Genomic DNA, 22999 nt, shown 5'->3' with positions numbered 1-22999 from the left:
ACCTAGTTAAATAAATAAAATACAAGTAGTGCACTATAGGGAATAGGGCTCTGGTCTAAAGTAGTGCCCTATAGGGAATAGGGCCCTGGTCTAAAGTAGTGCACTATAGGGAATAGGGCCCTGGTCTAAAGTAGTACACTATAGGGAATAGGGCTCTGGTCTAAAGTAGTACACTATAGGGAATAGGGTGCTATTTGGGATGCAGCTGTCGTCTCTGGTGGTTTGTTTGGCTGCAAACTAAAACACATTTTCCTTTAGGAAACTTCATTTTAGGCAAATGCCCCCTTTTTAAAAGGTTAAAACAAATTAAGATAACCATTTTTCAGTTTTTTTTTAGAAGATGGTAATATATGTCTAGTAAGCTGCTTTGAAAATACATGTATTTTTTCCCTTCCTTCTTTTTATTCCTCCAAAGCATTTCTCTGGGTTAATTAACCAGAACAATGTATTTCTGGACAATAACACATTACAAAGCCCTGCCAAGTAGACTGATAGAAAGGTCTTCCTTCACCACAGGTGGAAATGCCATTATCATATCGTTCCATATTAATAAGAGTATGAAGAAAAAAGGTATTCAATAAATAAGAATGAGTTTGGAACTCTGGTTGTCATCAGACGACAACGCAACTTTTTAAACAGTTGTGGAAGAGAGTGACGACTTTTTTCTGGAGACAATTTTCTCCATAAATGTCAATATCCAGAAACAAGGGAGCACAAATAGAACCCAATAGAATTGGTTCTAGAATCAGAATAGAATGTAGTAGATAGAATTGGTTCTAGAATCAGAATAGAATGTAGTAGATAGATCTCTAAACCTTAGTCAGTCATTCAACAGTTTTGTTTTGTTGAGCTAATCTAACTGCAGTAGTAATATTAGTGCTTTTACAATTCTGGCCACATCAAAAAGTCAGTTCATGTGCTTGTGTAGAATTAGAGCATAGATAGACTTAAAGATAAAATATTATAGCACAGTAGTGCTTTTAGTCAAAGTAGGGTTGCAAAGTGCTGGTAACTTCCCCAAAAACTTCCCCAAAAAAGGTTTTCCAGAACTATTGATAGGAGGATTCCGGATTTCCTGCTTACGTCATCCTGATTCTGGGAACCTTCCAACTGGGGTTTCTCGGGAAAGTTTATAGAAAAGTTTGTGGTCGTACGCACATCCTTAAAAACGTTGTTGCTGGGCTAATTTTTTATTTTTTTTTAAAAGGCCTGTACACTGTGTCGGATTGAAACGTTGTCAATAAAGCTGTGGGAGCATCAACAGTGCGAGGGCCTTCCTGTTCTTTACACATTTGGGGAAAGTTACCAGAAATGTACACACCTGTCAGTGATATTCAACAGAAAAAAGACCAGACCTGCATCCTGCTAGAGCAGAGGGTAAAAAAATGATCCACATGAACTGTTATGATTTATGGCTACAGTGCAACATTCTACAACCAATCTACACAGAGAGACATCCTAAACAAATGACTGCCTCTCACTCCACTGTGAGTGAGTAGGCTGGGGGACAAAGGGAGGACACAGAAGAGGAAGAGAGAGAGAGTGGTGGAGGAAGAGTGGACAGTCTCTACTAACTTTCCTGCTACATGTGCTAAAATGGAGGACAAGGGTTCACTGTGTATCGGTGGTGAGAGAGTAGCAGACCTGAGTTCAAATACCTCTTCAAAATCTTTTAAATGCTTTTGAGTGTTTACTTCAGTCTGCCTGGTGTTCCAGATCACGGGCAGGATTTACAGTTTTGTGACTATTCTATTTTGTTTAATTTTGCCAGGCAAGCTCAATCAAGCGCTGCGTAAAGTATCTGAAATGATTTGAACCCAGGTCTGGCGAGTAGTCCGCCCCTTGACGTGACTTAAACGCCCACGGAAGAAAATAAGTACTATAAAAAAAAATAATAATAATTACAAAACAAATTATAATCATGCTTTGATGCTTTCAATACACTTTCTACAGTGCAAAAAAAAAAAAGAAAAAAAAAAGGAAAGAGATATTTGATATTTTCAAGATCATAAAATCAAAGTTGTAAGGATGAGTCCCAATAGCATACCTGGGCTGGGACACTGGTAGAGGGAGGGGCTGACCAAGATCAGGAAGAAAATATATTTAAATAATAATATTCTAGAACTTTAAATGAAACGGTCGGTTACTATTTTGGAACTGAATGAGAGAGATGAGTATAAAAAGCAACAATATATAACTGATCTGTTTCTAAATTAGATGACAGTGTACAGACAGACAGACAGACAGACAGACAGACAGACAGACAGACAGACAGACAGACAGACAGACAGACAGACAGACAGACAGACAGACAGACAGACAGAGCTGTGTGGTATTTCAGCCTGAAGGTTACGTCCCTTAATTGCACCCTATTCCCCATGTAGGTCACTACTTATGACCAGGTCCCATAGGGCATAGGGAAACCCATAGGGCTCTGGTCAAAAGTAGTGCACTAGATAGGGAATAGGGTGCTATTTCAGCCACACATGGGTTGTATTTATTTTTAAACTTATTTTATCCAGAGGCAGAGCCAAGTATTAACCCTTTAGCTCCCTTCTTTGTTTTACAGTAAAGCTCTCATCACTCACAGCAGCCTGTAAGAAAGCTGCTCCTTTCTTTGTTTTACAGTAAAGCTCTCCTCTCTAACAGCAGCCTGTAAGAAAGCTGCTCTTCTTTGTTTTACAGTAAAGCTCTCATCACTCACAGCAGCCTGTAAGAAAGCTGCTCCTTTCTTTGTTTTACAGTAAAGCTCTCCTCTCTAACAGCAGCCTGTAAGAAAGCTGCTCCTTTCTTTGTTTTACAGTAAAGCTCTCCTCTCTAACAGCAGCCTGTAAGAAAGCTGCTCCCTTCTTTGTTTTACAATAAAGCTCTCATCACTCACAGCAACCTGTAAGAAAGCTGCTCTTCTTTGTTTTACAGTAAAGCTCTCCTCTCTAACAGCAGCCTGTAAGAAAGCTGCTCCCTTCTTTGTTTTACAGTAAAGCTCTCATCACTCACAGCAACCTGTAAGAAAGCTGCTCTTCTTTGTTTTACAGTAAAGCTCTCATCACTCACAGCAACCTGTAAGAAAGCTGCTCTTCTTTGTTTTACAGTAAAGCTCTCATCACTCACAGCAACCTGTAAGAAAGCTGCTCTTCTTTGTTTTACAGTAAAGCTCTCATCACTCACAGCAACCTGTTAGAAAGCTGCTCTTTTTCAGCCCTGATAGGAATACTGCTGTAAGGGACTTTCCCCAAGACCCCACCCTAACCCAACCCACCCACTGTCCCCACCAACCCTCAACACACACAGATAGACGGATCTCTCTTCCCTGTACCAGTCCCACACCGGAGACAGGCTAAAATGGCACTATTCCCTATATAGTTCACTACTTTAGACCAAAGCCTTATGGGTTTCCCTATTGGCCCTGGTCCAAAGTAGCGCACTATAAAGGGAATAGGTTGACATTTGGGACAAAGAAAAGACCCTCGACCTTCCCTGAGCAGTAGCTGCTTTACTTTCAAACCAAACCCTGCAATACTTCAGCTGGCCACTTGGCGGCGACAAACCCACAAGGCAAACAGACCCTCTGTTTTCCTTCAGAGGAATGGCAGCCATCTCTGTCCAGGAGGAGGATATAACAGGACTGTAGATGCTCTCTGTACGTTTCGTTTCTCATGAGTCTACCTTAGCAGAGAGGGTATAACAGGACTATAGATGCTCTCTGTACGTTTCTCACGAGTCTACCTTAGAAGGAGCACAACAGTCAGAGAGGAGAGTGACCTTTACAGCCTACGGTCATGACCTTTAACCTTTACAGTCAAACAGTAGCCTTCCACTCCATCACTCAAGGTTCTTCTTGTTTCATATTCATTCTGAGCTTTTTTTTCTTTCTCCAAATATAATCATCAAGGATAGGGTAGTAGCACTTTGGGAGAGGAGGAGGAGGAGGATGAGGAGGGTGGAGAGATCTAAAGACACAGGATGAAGATGTGTCAGGTTACAGCTACAGGTTCTCGTCTCCTGAAGGATGGCCATCGGTAACGTCCCAAATGGCACCCTATTCCCTACACAGTGCACTTATTTTGACCCGAGCCATGTGGGCCTTGGTCAAAGAGTCCTGTGAGCCCTGGTCAAAAGTAGTGCACTATATAGGGAATAGGGGATACCATTTGAGACACATCCAACGCGTCAGTCCCAGGTAATACCGCTACAGGTTATCTTCCCTTATGCCCTCCAGGATCTTGATGAGGCTCTCCAATCCAAACACGTATCCTCGGTCCGGCCCGTCGTGCACCGTCTGGTCGTCACGGAAACCTTTGAAGGTGCTGTGGGCAAAGTCTATCATGCGGACGTCCACACTGATGCTCGGGCTGGAGGGACGGGGTGGAGGACGAGGGGGACCGTGAGGGTCCGAGGGAGGCTGCTGTGGCTGTGGAGGGTTGGTGGGGCAGTGTGGTGGTGGTAGGAAAGACTGTGGGAGATGGAGAGGTTCTTCGGTCGTTCTCTGGACCGTTTGGAGCCCCAATAGTAACCCCGGTCCCTGGACACCCATTCCTACTCCTGGGTTGATCAGCACCACCTCCTCCTTCTCTGAGGGCATCTCAGCGGCTGGCTGTGGTACAAGCCGTGGTGCTTTCTGCCAGACGTGAGCCACGTCAGGCTCCTTCCCCTCGTAGATGATGAGCAGGGAGGATGAGTAGAAGCGGTAGGTGGTCTGTCTCTCCAGAACGGCCTTCAGGCTGCGTAGTTTACACAGCATGGGCTCAAACAGGTCCTTCCTGAGCGACGCCCCGTTGTGCAGGTATTGGTGGAGGGCGTGGCGGAAGCCCTCGATGGACAAGCTGCGGCCGTAGTACTTGTTCCTGCACAGATAGTGGCCCGTACCCATCTGGTACACCTGGACCATAGAACCACAGAGAGAACAGAGGTTATACGTGGACCATAGAACCACATAGATTACATCTGGACCAATGTTAGTTAGTTATCACTATCAACGTTTCCCTTTACTGTGGGAATTGTGATCGAATCAATGCAATATTATCCACTTTCAATACAACATGTCAAAGCAAAACAAACTATGCAAGAGGTTGTTTAGGGCAGAACGCATCGGAGTAGGATTATATTTCATTAACAGGCACGACTCTGGCCCATACACTACTTCAGACCGGTGCAGCTAACCAATCAGAGCTGCAGTAGGCCTATATGCAAATTGACCATTGTCATATATGGATCTGTGCCATTTACTTTGAACTGGACTGTGTTTACAGCATGAGCGGTCGTGATTAGATGAGCTTGTTTTGAGATCAAAGTGAGAGCCGCATGTAGCCATGTGTGCACATTTTATTCATATCCTTTGCTAGTTAGTGAATTATTAGCCCAGTTATAAATAATGTAGTCAGCAATGGGAGTGATTGCTTCCTACAAGAGCACAAAACATGTGCATTTCTATGAAAAGCGAGTCAGGTAAAGAGCTTTATTTTGTCTTAAAGGGGCAGTGTTGTATTTTGAGACAGGCTTGAATAAGGTAAGTAGCTAATAGGCAGAGGGTAGCATCATTTGTCTAATTCTCTGTCATAATAGTATGGCAATAATAATGCATTTTATTTTGTAACGGGGTTTCTTGCATCCAACAACATTTCCAGTCACCTCCTTGTCTGAAGGACAAGTGGATCAACAGGTTATTGTCAAGCCCTGCACGTTTTTTCAATAGTCTCATGGAATGTAGGTCCTACATTGAACACCCACATTGGCTGCTACTGTAGTCTGAATGATAGAACAGCTATTTCCATGTTAAAATGTTATGGGATGCATTTTCTTCATTGTTTTTGATGGTAGACCACTCTGGTAGGCCTACATTATGATCAAATAGCCACAGTAGTCTACTTGGCCACTGTTAGAACTGTAACTTAAAGCAGGTACAGCCTCAGTGTTCACAGTAAAACTGTAACTTAAAGCAGGAACAGCCTCAGTGTTCACAGCGCACTGAGGCTGTTAGACCTCTACCATTAAAACAGACAGAGCGAGAGAGAGAGAGAGGTTAGACCTCTACCATTAAAACAGACAGACAGCAGAGAGGTTAGACCTCTACCATTAAAACAGACAGACAGACAGCAGAGAGAGGTTAGACCTCTACCATTAAAACAGACAGAGAGAGGTTAGACCTCTACCATTAAAACAGACAGACAGACAGACAGCAGAGAGAGGTTAGACCTCTACCATTAAAACAGACAGAGAGAGAGAGAGAGAGAGAGAGAGAGAGAGAGAGAGGTTAGACCTCTACCATTAAAACAGACAGACAGCAGAGGTTAGACCTCTACCATTAAAACAGACAGACAGCAGAGAGAGGTTAGACCTCTACCATTAAAACAGACAGAGAGAGAGAGAGAGAGAGAGAGGTTAGACCTCTACCATTAAAACAGACAGACAGCAGAGGTTAGACCTCTACCATTAAAACAGACAGACAGACAGCAGAGAGAGGTTAGACCTCTACCATTAAAACAGACAGAGAGAGAGAGAGAGAGAGAGAGAGAGAGGTTAGACCTCTACCATTAAAACAGACAGACAGCAGAGGTTAGACCTCTACCATTAAAACAGACAGAGAGACAGCAGAGAGAGGTTAGACCTCTACCATTAAAACAGACAGACAGAGAGAGGTTAGACCTCTACCATTAAAACAGACAGAGAGACAGCAGAGAGAGGTTAGACCTCTACCATTAAAACAGACAGAGAGACAGCAGAGAGAGGTTAGACCTCTACCATTAAAACAGACAGACAGAGAGAGGTTAGACCTCTACCATTAAAACAGACAGAGAGACAGCAGAGAGAGGTTAGACCTCTACCATTAAAACAGACAGAGAGACAGCAGAGAGAGGTTAGACCTCTACCATTAAAACAGACAGAGAGACAGCAGAGAGAGGTTAGACCTCTACCATTAAAACAGACAGACAGAGAGAGGTTAGACCTCTACCATTAAAACAGACAGAGAGACAGCAGAGAGAGGTTAGACCTCTACCATTAAAACAGACAGAGAGACAGCAGAAAGAGGTTAGACCTCTACCATTAAAACAGACAGAGAGAGGTTAGACCTCTACCATTAAAACAGACAGAGAGACAGCAGAGAGAGGTTAGACCTCTACCATTAAAACAGACACACAGCAGAGAGAGGTTAGACCTCTACCATTAAAACAGACACACAGCAGAGAGAGGAAATAAAAGAGGTGAGAATGTGGATGAGTCATCAATGATTTATCACAGTGTAAATGGAGGAGAGAAGGCCTTTTGAAGCTGGATGGAGGATAAATGCTGTGGCCACTGTCTGTCCCGTCCGTGCTGCTGTTATAGGCTCTACATTGCAAACAGACAGTCAGTCACACCATCCGTCCCTCTGTAATTCATGTTTTGCTTCTAAACGTGTGTGTGTGTGTGTGTGTGTGTGTGTGTGTGAGTGAGTGCTGGGATAAAGGCTAAAGATTAATTTCAGTTCCAATCGAATGGATAATAAAGCATCTATTCCATCCCAGTTGATAGGACATTCACTATCCTCACCTTCTGTCCTGCTCTGGTTACTGCTGTGGGGTTTTTGTCTGAGCCTCGGTGTTAGGAGAAATATAGTAAAGAATCTATGGCGTAGTCGGAGCTACTGTGTCTAGAGACAAGACGACCTCAGAATCTATGGCGTAGTCGGAGCTACTGTGTCTAGATACAACCTCAGAATCTATGGCGTAGTCGGAGCTACTGTGTCTAGAGACAAGACAACCTCAGAATCTATGGCGTAGTCGGAGCTACTGTGTCTAGATACAACCTCAGAATCTATGGCGTAGTCGGAGCTACTGTATCTAGAGACAACCTCAGAATCTATGGCGTAGTCGGAGCTACTGTATCTAGAGACAAGACAACCTCAGAATCTCTGGCGTAGTCGGAGCTACTGTGTCTAGATACAACCTCAGAATCTATGGCGTAGTCGGAGCTACTGTATCTAGAGACAACCTCAGAATCTATGGCGTAGTCGGAGCTACTGTATCTAGAGACAAGACAACCTCAGAATCTATGGCGTAGTCGGAGCTACTGTATCTAGAGACAAGACAACCTCAGAATCTATGGCGTAGTCGGAGCTACTGTGTCTAGATACAACCTCAGAATCTATGGCGTAGTCGGAGCTACTGTGTCTAGATACAACCTCAGAATCTATGGCGTAGTCGGAGCTACTGTATCTAGATACAACCTCAGAATCTATGGCGTAGTCCGAGCTACTGTATCTAGAGACAAGACAACCTCAGAATCTATGGCGTAGTCGGAGCTACTGTGTCTAGATACAACCTCAGAATCTATGGCGTAGTCGGAGCTACTGTATCTAGATACAACCTCAGAATCTATAGCGTAGTCGGAGCTACTGTGTCTAGAGACAAGACAACCTCAGAATCTATGGCGTAGTCGGAGCTACTGTGTCTAGATACAACCTCAGAATCTATGGCGTAGTCGGAGCTACTGTATCTAGAGACAAGACAACCTCAGAATCTATGGCGTAGTCGGAGCTACTGTATCTAGAGACAACCTCAGAATCTACGGCGTAGTCTGAGCTACTGTGTCTAGATACAACTTCAGAATCTACGGCGTAGTCGGAGCTACTGTGTCTAGAGACAAGACAACCTCAGAATCTACGGCGTAGTCGGAGCTACTGTATCTAGATACAACCTCAGAATCTACGGCGTAGTCGGAGCTACTGTGTCTAGAGACAAGACAACCTCAGAATCTACGGCGTAGTCGGAGCTACTGTATCTAGATACAACCTCAGAATCTACGGCGTAGTCGGAGCTACTGTGTCTAGATACAACCTCAGAATCTATGGCGTAGTCGGAGCTACTGTATCTAGATACAACCTCAGAATCTATGGCGCAGTCGGAGCTACTGTATCTAGATACAATCATACTCCCTCAGCATCCTTCTCCAATCAATCCATCAAGCTCCAGAATAGACAAATCAAGAAAGATATTAGAAATACTGCTACTATAGAATTGAGGGTAGATATTCTAAGCATAATGTATCCATTTAACGTTAGGGAGCATAATTGTTCCTTGACAGGTCTTCTTGGCTTGGTATCCCTTGCATAAGAGGTCTCCTAACCTCAATGAGACTTCCATGTGAAATAAAGTTTAACAGAAGGTCAATTTCCTGAAGACAATGTGGGTGTTTGCTTCAGCTGTCTGAAAGCCTTTAGTGGAAAAACATCAATATTAACAAATGGTAAACAAACAAGAAGTAGGACAACCCTCACCTGCATTCCACAGACTCGCACCCCCAGAGTGGCGGAGGTGCTCTGTTCACACTTCTTCATCTGCCTGGCTGCCTTCTCCTCCGAGGCATCGTCCCCGTGCTGCCGCGTGCCCATCTTCAGGTCCAGGATGCACGGGTAGCTGAAGTGATGGACCACGTTCTCCAGGAGCAGGAACTCTAGGAGGGGATCAGAGGTCAAGGAGAACCACGCTCTCTCACTTGGGGAACAAGGAATTAGCTAACCAGTCAAAGTAATATTGCTGCTCCACTCATTCATTCAGGGAGGAGGTCAAAGGCATGCAGTCTCCTCGGTGAGTTGGACTCACGTTATGAGGTAGTCCTGCCTGCTTCTTCAAATCACTGTCACCCTCGGTCCAACAGGGCATTTCCTCTTGTTCTGATGGTTTGTCTATTACATCGTATCTTCCTGGGTTCAGAGCTTACTGACTCAAACACTTTGTAGAAATAGTGTACGCATCTACAGACTATCTACACACAACTAAGTCAAGTATTGCCAGTACTATTTAGCTGTACACAACAGGAGGCAAATAAATCACACGTATAGAGTGGAGAGGACATATGGGAGGGAGTGGAGTACAGCCAAATTATAGATCAACACCATCCTCTGGCTGGACTCCCCCTTTCCAGCCCCCTCTCGCTGGACTCCCCCTCTGGCTGGACTCCCCCTCTGGCTGGACTCCCCCTCTGAGTGTCAAGTTGCTTGGAACTTTGAATATGTACTTTGAAGACCAACAACTAATTCCGCAAGCTGTAGATGTGTAGAGGATAGTAATACCACAGTGGATAACACCCAGCCATCTTAATAGCAGAGTGGATAACACCCAGCCATCTCAATACCACAGTGGATAACACCCAGCCATCTTAATACCACAGTGGATAACACTCTTCCATCTCAATACCACAGTGGATAACACCCAGCCATCTCAGTACTACAGTGGATAACACCCAGCCATCTCAATACCACAGTGGATAACACCCAGCCATCTTAATACCACAGTGGATAACACTCTTCCATCTCAATACCACAGTGGATAACACCCAGCCATCTCAATACCACAGTGGATAACACCCAGCCATCTTAATACCACAGTGGATAACACTCTTCCATCTCAATACCACAGTGGATAACACCCAGCCATCTCAATACCACAGTGGATATCACCCAGCCATCTTAATGCTACAGTGGATAACACCCAGCCATCTTAATACCACAGTGGATAACACCCAGCCATCTCAATACCACAGTGGATAACAACCAGCCATCGTAATGCCACAGTGGATAACACCCAGCCATCTCAATACCACAGTGGATAACACCCAGCCATCTCAATACCACAGTGGATAACACCCAGCCATCTCAATACCACAGTGGATAACACCCAGCCATCTCAATACCACAGTGGATAACACCCAGCCATCTTAATGCTACAGTGGATAACACCCAGCCATCTTAATGCTACAGTGGATAACACCCAGCCATCTCAATACCACAGTGGATATCACCCAGCCATCGTAATGCTATACAGTCATTATAAAACCCTCCCAGCTGCTGTTTATCTTCTCTTATATCACAGATGTGCAGCCAAACCCCTATAAAACTCCTTCTGATCTCCTTCTGTTCAATCCAATTTGTACTGGTCCAGAACCTTCCAGCATTCTCTGAACAACAGGCCTATGTTTAGTGGTAATTCTATAGGTCATTCTGGATTGGGACATACAGCTGGATCTACAAAACAGATGGCGTGGTGAGACCAATGATGTGTATAAACCCTAGATGACTGACAGGGGGCGCTGTTTAGAAGACACTGCGCAGCCATTTTTTTTTTTGGTATTGATTTTGGAAGCTATAGAAGTGCATTGTTTGTCTACATTCTATTTTTCCCAAGTATATTCTACTACAGACATTTTTAATGCATACTTTTAAGTTATATTATGTGAATTGAAGATAAAATTATAATTTTTTTTAAACGATCCCTTTGAGGATGTTAGCTTTGAACCCGAGTGCAGGAGTCAAGTCACAGTAAAATGTCTCTTTTCCTCTCACTGGGCAGAACGCTGAGCAGGAATGTGTGAGCACAGTGGAAATTCTAATCTGCCCTTGACGTCTGTAGTTTCTACTTTGCGTTGCAGCAGTACGTGTCAGACTGAGGGACAGTGTTTTCATTTAACATGGGGGACGGGGAGGGGGGTCCTCCAGGGCTTATGTCTACTAAGCATTTCAAACAAAGAAGAAAAAGGTTTTTATTGCAACGAATCCGGTCGCCTGCTCCTCTTCTTTCTTTAAACAAAGTAAAAAAAAAAAAAACAGAGTCTGTGTCAGAAATGGCACCCTATTTCATAGTGCACTACTTTTGACCAGGGCCTATAGGGAATAGGGTGCACTACTTTTGACCAGGGCCCATAGGGAAAATGGGTGCCATTTGGGATAGAGTAGAGAGATGGGACACAGTGAACTTCAACTAAAGCCTCAACCAACCACACCTAGGTCCACCGGAGACAGAGACCAAGGCTGTGTCCAAAATAGCACCCTATTCCCTACAGTGCACTATTTTTGACCAGACACATAAGTGGAGGACATCCCATTCCCAACACTGAGAATGTGCAGTACAACATTTCTTCTAATAATATTTGGTTCCTGTGGTCTGTCTTGATACGGTCGGGAGAGAACCTGGCACTACTTTGACAGTAGGGGCAGAACCTGGCACTACTTTGACAGTAGGGGGAGAACCTGGCACTACTTTGACAGTAGGGGGAGAACCTGGCACTACTTTGACAGTAGGGGGAGAACCTGGCACTACTTTGACAGTAGGGGGAGAACCTGGCACTACTTTGACAGTAGGGGGAGAACCTGGCACTACTTTGACAGTAAAGGAGAGAACCTGGCACTACTTTGACAGTAAAGAGGAGAACCTGGCACTACTTTGACAGTAAAGAGGAGAACCTGGCACTACTTTGACAGTAGGGGGAGAACCTGGCACTACTTTGACAGTAGGGGGAGAACCTGGCACTACTTTGACAGTAAAGGAGAGAACCTGGCACTACTTTGACAGTAGGGGGAGAACCTGGCACTACTTTGACAGTAGGGGGAGAACCTGGCACTACTTTGACAGTAGGGGGAGAACCTGGCACTACTTTGACAGTAGGGGGAGAACCTGGCACTACTTTGACAGTAAAGAGGAAAACCTGGCACTACTTTGACAGTAGGGGGAGAACCTGGCACTACTTTGACAGTAGGGGGAGAACCTGGCACTACTTTGACAGTAAAGGAGAGAACCTGGCACTACTTTGACAGTAAAGGGGAGAACCTGGCACTACTTTGACAGTAGGGGGAGAACCTGGCATTACTTTGATAGTAAAGGAGAGAACCTGGCACTACTTTGATAGTAAAGGAGAGAACCTGGCACTACTTTGATAGTAAAGGAGAGAACCTGGCACTACTTTGACAGTAGGGGGAGAACCTGGCACTACTTTGACAGTAAAGGAGAGAACCTGGCACTACTTTGACAGTAAAGAGGAGAACCTGGCACTACTTTGACAGTAAAGAGGAGAACCTGGCACTACTTTGATAGTAAAGAGGAGAACCTGGCACTACTTTGACAGTAAAGAGGAGAACCTGGCACTACTTTGATAGTAAAGGAGAGAACCTGGCACTACTTTGACAGTAAAGAGGAGAACCTGGCACTACTTTGACAGTAAAGAGGAGAACCTGGCACTACTTTGACAGTAGGGGGAGAACCTGGCACTACTTTGACAGTAGGGGGAGAACCTGGCACTACTTTGACAGTAGGGGCAGAACCTGGCACTACTTTGACAGTAGGGGGAGAACCTGGCACTACTTTGACAGTAGGGGGAGAACCTGGCACTACTTTGACAGTAGGGGGAGAACCTGGCACTACTTTGACAGTAGGGGGAGAACCTGGCACTACTTTGACAGTAGGGGGAGAACCTGGCACTACTTTGACAGTAGGGGGAGAACCTGGCACTACTTTGACAGTAGGGGGAGAACCTGGCACTACTTTGACAGTAGGGGGAGAACCTGGCACTACTTTGATAGTAAAGGAGAGAACCTGGCACTACTTTGATAGTAAAGGAGAGAACCTGGCACTACTTTGACAGTAGGGGGAGAACCTGGCACTACTTTGACAGTAGGGGGAGAACCTGGCACTACTTTGACAGTAGGGGGAGAACCTGGCACTACTTTGACAGTAAAGGAGAGAACCTGGCACTACTTTGACAGTAAAGAGGAGAACCTGGCACTACTTTGACAGTAAAGAGGAGAACCTGGCACTACTTTGACAGTAGGGGGAGAACCTGGCACTACTTTGACAGTAGGGGGAGAACCTGGCACTACTTTGACAGTAAAGGAGAGAACCTGGCACTACTTTGACAGTAGGGGGAGAACCTGGCACTACTTTGACAGTAGGGGGAGAACCTGGCACTACTTTGACAGTAGGGGGAGAACCTGGCACTACTTTGACAGTAGGGGGAGAACCTGGCACTACTTTGACAGTAAAGAGGAAAACCTGGCACTACTTTGACAGTAGGGGGAGAACCTGGCACTACTTTGACAGTAGGGGGAGAACCTGGCACTACTTTGACAGTAAAGGAGAGAACCTGGCACTACTTTGACAGTAAAGGGGAGAACCTGGCACTACTTTGACAGTAGGGGGAGAACCTGGCATTACTTTGATAGTAAAGGAGAGAACCTGGCACTACTTTGATAGTAAAGGAGAGAACCTGGCACTACTTTGATAGTAAAGGAGAGAACCTGGCACTACTTTGACAGTAGGGGGAGAACCTGGCACTACTTTGACAGTAAAGGAGAGAACCTGGCACTACTTTGACAGTAAAGAGGAGAACCTGGCACTACTTTGACAGTAAAGAGGAGAACCTGGCACTACTTTGATAGTAAAGAGGAGAACCTGGCACTACTTTGACAGTAAAGAGGAGAACCTGGCACTACTTTGATAGTAAAGGAGAGAACCTGGCACTACTTTGACAGTAAAGAGGAGAACCTGGCACTACTTTGACAGTAAAGAGGAGAACCTGGCACTACTTTGACAGTAGGGGGAGAACCTGGCACTACTTTGACAGTAGGGGGAGAACCTGGCACTACTTTGACAGTAAAGGAGAGAACCTGGCACTACTTTGACAGTAGGGGGAGAACCTTGCACTACTTTGACAGTAGGGGGAGAACCTGGCACTACTTTGATAGTAAAGGAGAGAACCTGGCACTACTTTGACAGTAGGGGGAGAACCTGGCACTACTTTGACAGTAAAGAGGAGAACCTGGCACTACTTTGACAGTAAAGAGGAGAACCTGGCACTACTTTGACAGTAGGGGAGAACCTGGCACTACTTTGACAGTAGGGAGAGAACCTGGCACTACTTTGACAGTAGGGGGAGAACCTGGCACTACTTTGACAGTAAAGGAGAGAACCTGGCACTACTTTGACAGTAAAGGGGAGAACCTGGCACTACTTTGACAGTAGGGGGAGAACCTGGCATTACTTTGATAGTAAAGGAGAGAACCTGGCACTACTTTGACAGTAAGGGGAGAACCTGGCACTACTTTGACAGTAAAGGAGAGAACCTGGCACTACTTTGACAGTAAAGAGGAGAACCTGGCACTACTTTGACAGTAGGGGGAGAACCTGGCACTACTTTGACAGTAGGGGGAGAACCTGGCACTACTTTGACAGTAGGGGGAGAACCTGGCACTACTTTGACAGTAGGGGGAGAACCTGGCACTACTTTGACAGTAAAGAGGAGAACCTGGCACTACTTTGACAGTAGGGGGAGAACCTGGCATTACTTTGATAGTAAAGGAGAGAACCTGGCACTACTTTGACAGTAAGGGGAGAACCTGGCACTACTTTGACAGTAAAGGAGAGAACCTGGCACTACTTTGACAGTAAAGAGGAGAACCTGGCACTACTTTGACAGTAGGGGGAGAACCTGGCACTACTTTGACAGTAGGGGGAGAACCTGGCACTACTTTGACAGTAAAGGAGAGAACCTGGCACTACTTTGACAGTAGGGGGAGAACCTTGCACTACTTTGACAGTAGGGGGAGAACCTGGCACTACTTTGACAGTAAAGGAGAGAACCTGGCACTACTTTGACAGTAGGGGGAGAACCTTGCACTACTTTGACAGTAGGGGGAGAACCTGGCACTACTTTGACAGTAGGGGGAGAACCTGGCACTACTTTGACAGTAGGGGGAGAACCTGGCACTACTTTGACAGTAGGGGGAGAACCTGGCACTACTTTGACAGTAGGGGGAGAACCTGGCACTACTTTGACAGTAAAGGAGAGAACCTGGCACTACTTTGACAGTAAAGAGGAGAACCTGGCACTACTTTGACAATAGTGTCAATGTTAACGTTAGGTTATAACTAGCAATGCAAATGGATTTCTGATGTGAATAATATTACTACACAGATCATACACATAACATTAGCTAGCGAGCCAGCAAGCTAACGTTCACTAGCTAGCAAACAGTACACTTTAACTTGCAATGAAAATGTTCTATCTGAAAATGTAACTCTTAACCGTATACACGGATGAACGCTTCACTGCAGACTGGAACCATTTAACTCCGTCTTGTAGGTCTGTGTTGTTTCAAGCCACTTTCTGCGTGTGCAGAAAGTAGCCCATCACTTTTTTCCAACTGATCTTTGTCGATAGCGCCTGCTCAATTCAGGGCATCAATGTTGCTGAGACAAGTAGCAAAACTTTTGTAGTTCTCGATGGCTAACGTTGTATCTTTCAAAAATGGCGCGGTTAGAAAGGACTATCAACACATACTGAGCAGCTCACGTTATAGACAGAAACATGCTATATGGCAGACCAATCCAAACTCATCTCCCAGCATGTCCAGCCCATCCATTATCTCAGCCAATCATGGCTAGCGGGGAAGGTTGCTGACTTTTTCCATGGCTAAACCAACTAGGCTAGTAATCTAACAATTGTATTAGTATTTACAGATGGAATACAAGTTTGTTATTAAGGCACATGAAAGTTCACATGTTCAAGAGAGCATTTCTGCCAAAAAGCACATTTTGATGATAAATAAATGCCTCTCCAGGGAAGTAGTGATGTGCGACATACGCCCTGGTTCCATTTGGGACGGGAACGTTGCCTCTTTTCCCACAGGCTATTCTGACAGGTCAGAGCACGAGAGCATTCCGGGATCTCTGTTGTTAATGTTATGACAGCAGTGTCGCGACACTAACCTTGACCAATGTCTTTCTGGGGGTAAAGAAGACAGTGTTTATGTTGATCCGGTCACCTTCCCTCTATCTGGTTAGGGTACGTGTGAATAGAGATCTGAAATAACTAATCAATGAGGAAAACAGTAGGTCTGTCCCAGACACCTCATCATGGATAGTGTTTAACTTAACCTGATCAACTCCCGTGTTAGTACCATCCCCTCTGTTAATTTACCTTTTAGCCTTTTCTATCTATCTGGTTGTGTACATGGAAGACTAATGTTTTCCCTCATTGGTTAACTCAGTCAGTCAGTCAGTACCAGACTCCTCATCATGAAGTTCGATGGTGATCATAGATTGATAGTGTATCCTGTTTTTGACATTCACCCATTAGGACTTTCCTAGTATGTGATTTTGCTGAGCTTCCAGCAGTACTCCTGACTCTGTCTTATTGTGTTGGTAAATACGACCTGAGAAAAGGGATACTGTAGAGCTTCCTGTCCTTGGACTCTGATCTCATGCGGCTGAGCTGCTGTCTGTGGCAGCGGAGGCTCCAGGGGTTGTGGCTGATCTTCTCTGAGCCCAGGCCGCTGTTATTATCCAGCATCTGGAAGGGGATATCACTGTAGATCTGTAACTCTAGACGAGGACTCTTCAGTTCCTGGAGACTGGAGGGAGAGGACACAAGGACAACAGGGTTAACAAACAGGTTAACTAAGAGGTTAACTAAGAGGTTAACTAGAGCACCACAACATGTCACTGTGGATCTGGAACTTCGGACGAGGACTCTGCAGGAGACTGGACGGAGAGGACAAGCAAAGACTATCTAATATATTGACAAGATAGTTGAGTCACTGCTCTAACAATGGAAATACATGTCCTAAAAGATGAAAGGCAGGCGGGAAGAGGCGAGATCAGGAAGGACCATTCTAGCCAATAAGAGTGCAGATATGCGTGTGAAGACTACTGCAATGCTCTACTTTCCGGCTACCCGGATAAAGCACTAAATAAACTTCAGTTAGTGCTAAATACGGCTGCTAGAATCCTGACTAGAACCAAAAAATTTGATCATATTACTCCAGTGCTAGCCTCCCTACACTGGCTTCCTGTTAAGGCAAGGGCTGATTTCAAGGTTTTACTGCTAACCTACAAAGCATTACATGGGCTTGCTCCTACCTATCTTTCCGATTTGGTCCTGCTGTACATACCTACACGTACGCTACGGTCACAAGACGCGGGCCTCCTAATTGTTCCTAGAATTTCTAAGCAAACAGCTGGAGGCAGGGCTTTCTCCTATAGAGTTCCATTGTTATGGAATGGTCTGCCTACCCATGTGAGAGACGCAGACTCGGTATCAACCTTTAAGTCTTTACTGAAGACATATCTCTTCAGTAGGTCCTATGATTGAGTGTAGTCTGGCCCAGGAGTGTGAAGGTGAACGGAAAGGCACTGGAGCAACGAACCGCCCTTGCTGTCTCTGCCTGGCCGGTTCGCCTCTCTCCACTGGGATTCTCTGCCTCTAACCCTATTACAGGGGCTGAGTCACGGGCTCACTGGTGCTCTTCCATGCCGTCCCTAGGAGGGGTGCGTCACTTGAGTGGGTTGAGTCACTGACGTGGTCTTCCTGTCTGGGTTGGCGCCCGCCCTTGGGTTGTGCCGATCTTTGTGGGCTATACTCGGCCTTGTCTCAGGATGGTAAGTTGGTGGTTGGAGACATCCCTCTAGTGGTGTGGGGGCTGTGCTTTGGCAAAGTGGGTGGGGTTATATCCTGCCTGTTTGGCCCTGTCCGGGGGTATCATCGGATGGGGTCATAGTGTCTCCTGGCCCCTCCTGTCTCAGCCTCCAGAATTTATGCTGCAGTAGTTTATGTGTCGGGGGGCTAGGGTCAGTCTGTTATATCTGGAGTATTTCTCCTGTCTTATCCGGAGTCCTGTGTGAATTTAAGTATGCTCTCTCCAATTCTCTCTTTCTCTCTCTCGGAGGACCTGAGCCCTAGGACTATAACTCAGGACTATCTGGCCTGATGACTCCTTGCTGTCCCCAGTCCACCTGGCCGTGCTGCTGCTCCAGTTTCAACTGTTCTGCCTGCGGCTATGGAACCCTGACCTGTTCACCGGATGTACTACCTGTCCCAGACCTGCTGTTTTCAACTCTCTAGAGACAGCAGGAGCGGTAGAGATACTCTCAATGATCGGCTATGAAAAGCCAACTGACATTTACTCCTGAGGTGCTGACCTGTTGCACCCTCGACAACTACTGTGATTATTATTATTTCACCATGCTGGTCATTTATGAACATTTGAACATATTGGTCATGTTCTGTTATAATCTGTTATAATCTGGCACAGCCAGAAGAGGACTGGCCACCCCTCATAGCCTGGTTCCTCTCTAGGTTTCTTCCTAGGTTTTGGCCTTTCTAGGGAGTTTTTCCTAGCCACTGTGCTTCTACACCTGCATTACTTGCTGTTTGGGGTTTTAGGCTGGGTTTCTGTACAGCACTTTGAGATATCAGCTGATCTAAGAAGGGCTATATAAATACATTTGATTTGAACAAAAGGCAGAACTAAGACGGTTTTCTCAAAGTTGCCGGAATGCCACGTGCATCCACTTATATCAGTACATTTGCAACAGCCTAAACATTACGACACTTCTGTTCGATCAAATAAGCCTCATGTAATTCAACACTTTCTCATAGACCTCCATACAAAAAAAATCCCCACTTGGTCTGCTTATGTCACGTGGACTGATTCTCGGCGGAGTAAATCCTCTCTGGGACAACACAAAGGACACAACGGAAGGTCAACTAATACAAAACAGTTTCATTTTAAATCCTTCTGGGTTTACTCAGAAACCCTTGTTTTAAAGGTCAACTAACTAACCAAGGGCACCAAAACAAAAACAGCCAGGGCACCACAGGGCACCACAGGGCACCACAGGGCAACTAGTCAACGGAGGGCACCAAAACAAACACAGCCAGGGCACCACAGGGCAACTAGCCAACGGAGGGCACCAAAACAAACACAGCCAGGGCACCACAGGGCAACTAGCCAACGGAGGGCACCAAAACAAACACAGCCAGGGCACCACAGGTCAACTAGCCAACGGAGGGCACCAAAACAAACACAGCCAGGGCACCACAGGGCAACTAGCCAACGGAGGGCACCAAAACAAACACAGCCAGGGCACCACAGGGCAACTAGCCAACAGAGGGCACCAAAACAAACACAGCCAGGGCACCACAGGGCAACTAGCCAACGGAGGGCACCAAAACAAACACAGCCAGGGCACCACAGGGCAACTAGCCAACAGAGGGCACCAAAACAAACACAGCCAGGGCACCACAGGGCAACTAGCCAACAGAGGGCACCAAAACAAACACAGCCAGGGCACCACAGGGCAACTAGCCAACGGAGGGCACCAAAACAAACCCAGCCAGGGCACCACAGGTCAACTAGCCAACGGAGGGCACCAAAACAAACACAGCCAGGGCACCACAGGGCAACTAGCCAACAGAGGGCACCAAAACAAACACAGCCAGGGCACCACAGGGCACCACAGGGCAACTAGCCAACGGAGGGCACCAAAACAAACACAGCCAGGGCACCACAGGGCAACTAGCCAACGGAGGGCACCAAAACAAAAACAGCCAGGGCGACACAGGTCAACTAGCCAACGGAGGGCACCAAAACAAACACAGCCAGGGCACCACAGGGCAACTAGCCAACAGAGGGCACCAAAACAAAAACAGCCAGGGCGACACAGGGCACCACAGGTCAACTAGCCAACAGAGGGCACCAAAACAAAAACAGCCATGGCGCCACAGGTCAACTAGCCGATAAAACTCTTAGGCGGCCCGCTCAAGGATTTAAATGGCAGAAAAACACCATTGTTTTTTTTTTTTATGCTGATCTTTTTTTGGTACATAATGTCTACATAATAATTTCCTATGACTGAAAACAGTAATGATCACTAACCTCCATTTTATATCTCATTAAAAGCGTTGCCAGTTGAAGTGATGCGCATCTCCCAATTCCGAAACAGTTATACTCAGAGATGATTTCAAACGGGGCCTTAGTTTGCCATTTTTTCAGGGTTACAAACCAAAATATGTCTTATTTTTGATATAGGCCTACAGACTAATTCTAAATGGATTATCAATTCCACATGGAACAAACACTGCATGGTGATGAATTACATCCAGGGCATCTGTTTGGTGAGTAGGCCTAGGTGTAATGATTCTGATGAAAATAAGCTCTGTCTTTATCAAACAAATGTTTATTTTGGCTTTATATTTTCAGTGTGGAACCTGTCTATGTTTAGGGGGGTTATTGTTTATGCTAACCAATTTCAAATAGCCTAAGTGGAAAAAGCCTAATCGGAAAATAGAAGGGACGCAATTATTCCAAAACTGCAGCTTGTTGTTGGAACATATTTGTCCTACTTCAAATCAACCAGTACATTTTGAATTTGTAATAAAACTGTTGTCATTTGGCAAGGAATGTATCCCATCAGAGGCATTTTTTTATGCTCACAGTCCTACTGTTTTTTGGGGTGTTTATTTCTGTAGGTCTTACGGTAGCTGGTGTGCTCACTCAAGACAACATGTTTTAAATAAAATAAATCAGGACAAGCCACGAAGCACATTCCACCAAATAGTTTTACAGTATAAAAAAAAAAAAAAAAAGATCTCTGATAAAACAAAATGGAGTTTTGATGTCTGTTCAAGTACTCTTACCATTTACCAAGAAAGTTTTCATTTATATATTTTTTGCAGTTGTCCATTTACCACCACAAACCGATGCTGGCACTAAGACCACACTCAACCAACTGTATAGAGACATAAGCAAACACCCAGAGGCAGCGCTTCTCGTGGCTGGTATGCAGGGAAATTGAAATCCATTTTCCTTCATTTCTACCAGCAGGTCTCCTGTGCAACTAGAGGCAACACAACTCTAGATCCCCTTTACTCCACAATCCGAGACGAATACAAGGCCCTCCCTTTCTCTCCATTCGTCAAATCTGACCATAACTGTGGGGATGATGGCAGCATCATCCTGTGGGGATGTTTTTCAGTGGCAGGGACTGGGAGACTAGTCAGGATTAAGGGAAAGATGAACAAGAGCAAAATACAGAGGGATCCTTGATGAAATCCAGCTTCAGAGCGCTCAGGACCTCAGACTGGGGTGAAGGTTCACCTTCCAACAGGACAACGACCCCTAAGCACACAGCCAAGACAACGCTGGAATGGCTTCATGACATGTCTCTCAATGTCCATGAGTAGCCCAGCCAGAGCCCGGACTTGAACCCGACCTGAAAAGAGCTGTGCAGTGACGTTCCCCGTCCAATCTGACAGAGCTTGAGAGGATCTACAGAGAAGAATGGGAGAAACTCCCCAAATACAGGTGTGCCAAGCTTGTAGCGTCATACCCAAGAAGACTCGAGGCTGTAATCGCTGCCAAAGGTGCCTCAACAAAGTACTGAGTAAAGGGTCTGAATACTTAATTAAATATGATATTTAAGTAGTTATTTTTAATACATTGTCAAACATTTCTAAAAACCTGTTTTTTTGCTTTGTCATTATGGGGTATTGTGTATAGATTGATGAGGTAATAATACAATTTAATCAATTTTAGAATAAGGCTGTAACGTAACAAGATGTGGAAAAAGAGAAGGGATCTGAATGCATTGTAAGTAAGTGATCGCTACTCATAGTGTATTTATATCTTGTATCTTGTATTATCTTGTATCTTGTATTATCTTGTATCTTGTATTATCTTGTATCTTGTATTATCTTGTGCCATCTCTTTCTTACTTCATCTTTTTTGGGAAGCCCTTCATTGTTAGTCTAAACCTGTTGTTTACGAAGCCTTTGATTTGCTAATAAGTTATTGATTATTACATAAGCATACCCACCCACCCATCCCCTGGCTTCTCACTCATTTCTCAGTACTGTTTCTCTGGTGTGCGGGGCGGTCGTCTTTTATCTCTCTGGTAGACACACACACACACACACCATTCCCTATCGCCACTGCTCTACTCACTTTTCAGTGCTGTCACTCTCGTGTGGTAGCCTCTCCTCCTTAATCTCGGAGGTGGAGCGGTGGAGGCTCCGTCGGGAGTGTTTCCTCCGGGGTTGGTCCCTCTCCGGTAGGTCCTCGTGGTCCAGGCCCTCACTCTCCACGTACGGGTACGCCACCAGGTTGATGTAGCCGTCTATGTCTCCCTCGAAACATACCAACACCATGCCTAGAGGAGCAAAGAGCAGGGGTATGATCAGCACAACAATAACAGGATTTTGACAAGGGGATAAGGTCCGTTTCAGAAATGAATGGAGGATAAATGTCAGAAAAAGGCAAGAATTCCTGATTAAATCAGGAAGAAGAGCACATCCCTGAGAGAGGGAGAAAGAGGAACAGAGTAATTTCAAAAGGTGTGTGTGTGTGTTTGTTTCAGTGTTGTATGAGGGGGTTGGTATCAGAGAAAGACAAAGCACAATTGTACCAGCCATTCTA

The 22999-nt window shown here is 45.4% G+C and overlaps 1 protein-coding gene across 2 annotated transcripts; it reads right to left on the bottom strand.

The window, feature by feature from the left end:
• Positions 1 to 398: 398 nt before the first annotated feature.
• On the bottom strand, positions 399 to 22753 carry LOC115207268 (inositol hexakisphosphate kinase 1). Of its 2 annotated transcripts, XR_003880972.1 has the most exons (5): positions 22529 to 22753; positions 16974 to 17155; positions 9254 to 9429; positions 3175 to 4879; positions 399 to 3117 (listed from the first exon to the last, which is right to left on the bottom strand). XR_003880972.1 is itself a non-coding variant. In XM_029774246.1 (4 exons), the coding sequence occupies exons 1-4, from the start codon at positions 22729 to 22731 to the stop codon at positions 4190 to 4192; spliced, it is 1251 nt and encodes a 416-aa protein (XP_029630106.1). In that variant the 5' UTR covers positions 22732 to 22753; the 3' UTR covers positions 399 to 4189. The 2 variants fall into 2 exon arrangements, 1 of the variants encoding a protein (XP_029630106.1); XM_029774246.1 differs by having other exon boundaries at positions 399 to 4879.
• Positions 22754 to 22999: the final 246 nt, after the last annotated feature.

The sequence above is a fragment of the Salmo trutta genome, chromosome 14, assembly GCF_901001165.1.
Source record: "Salmo trutta chromosome 14, fSalTru1.1, whole genome shotgun sequence".
Classification (NCBI taxonomy): Eukaryota; Metazoa; Chordata; class Actinopteri; order Salmoniformes; family Salmonidae; genus Salmo; species Salmo trutta.
Note: the sequence above shows the minus strand (reverse complement) of the source record. Positions and strands in the feature narration are given on the sequence as shown.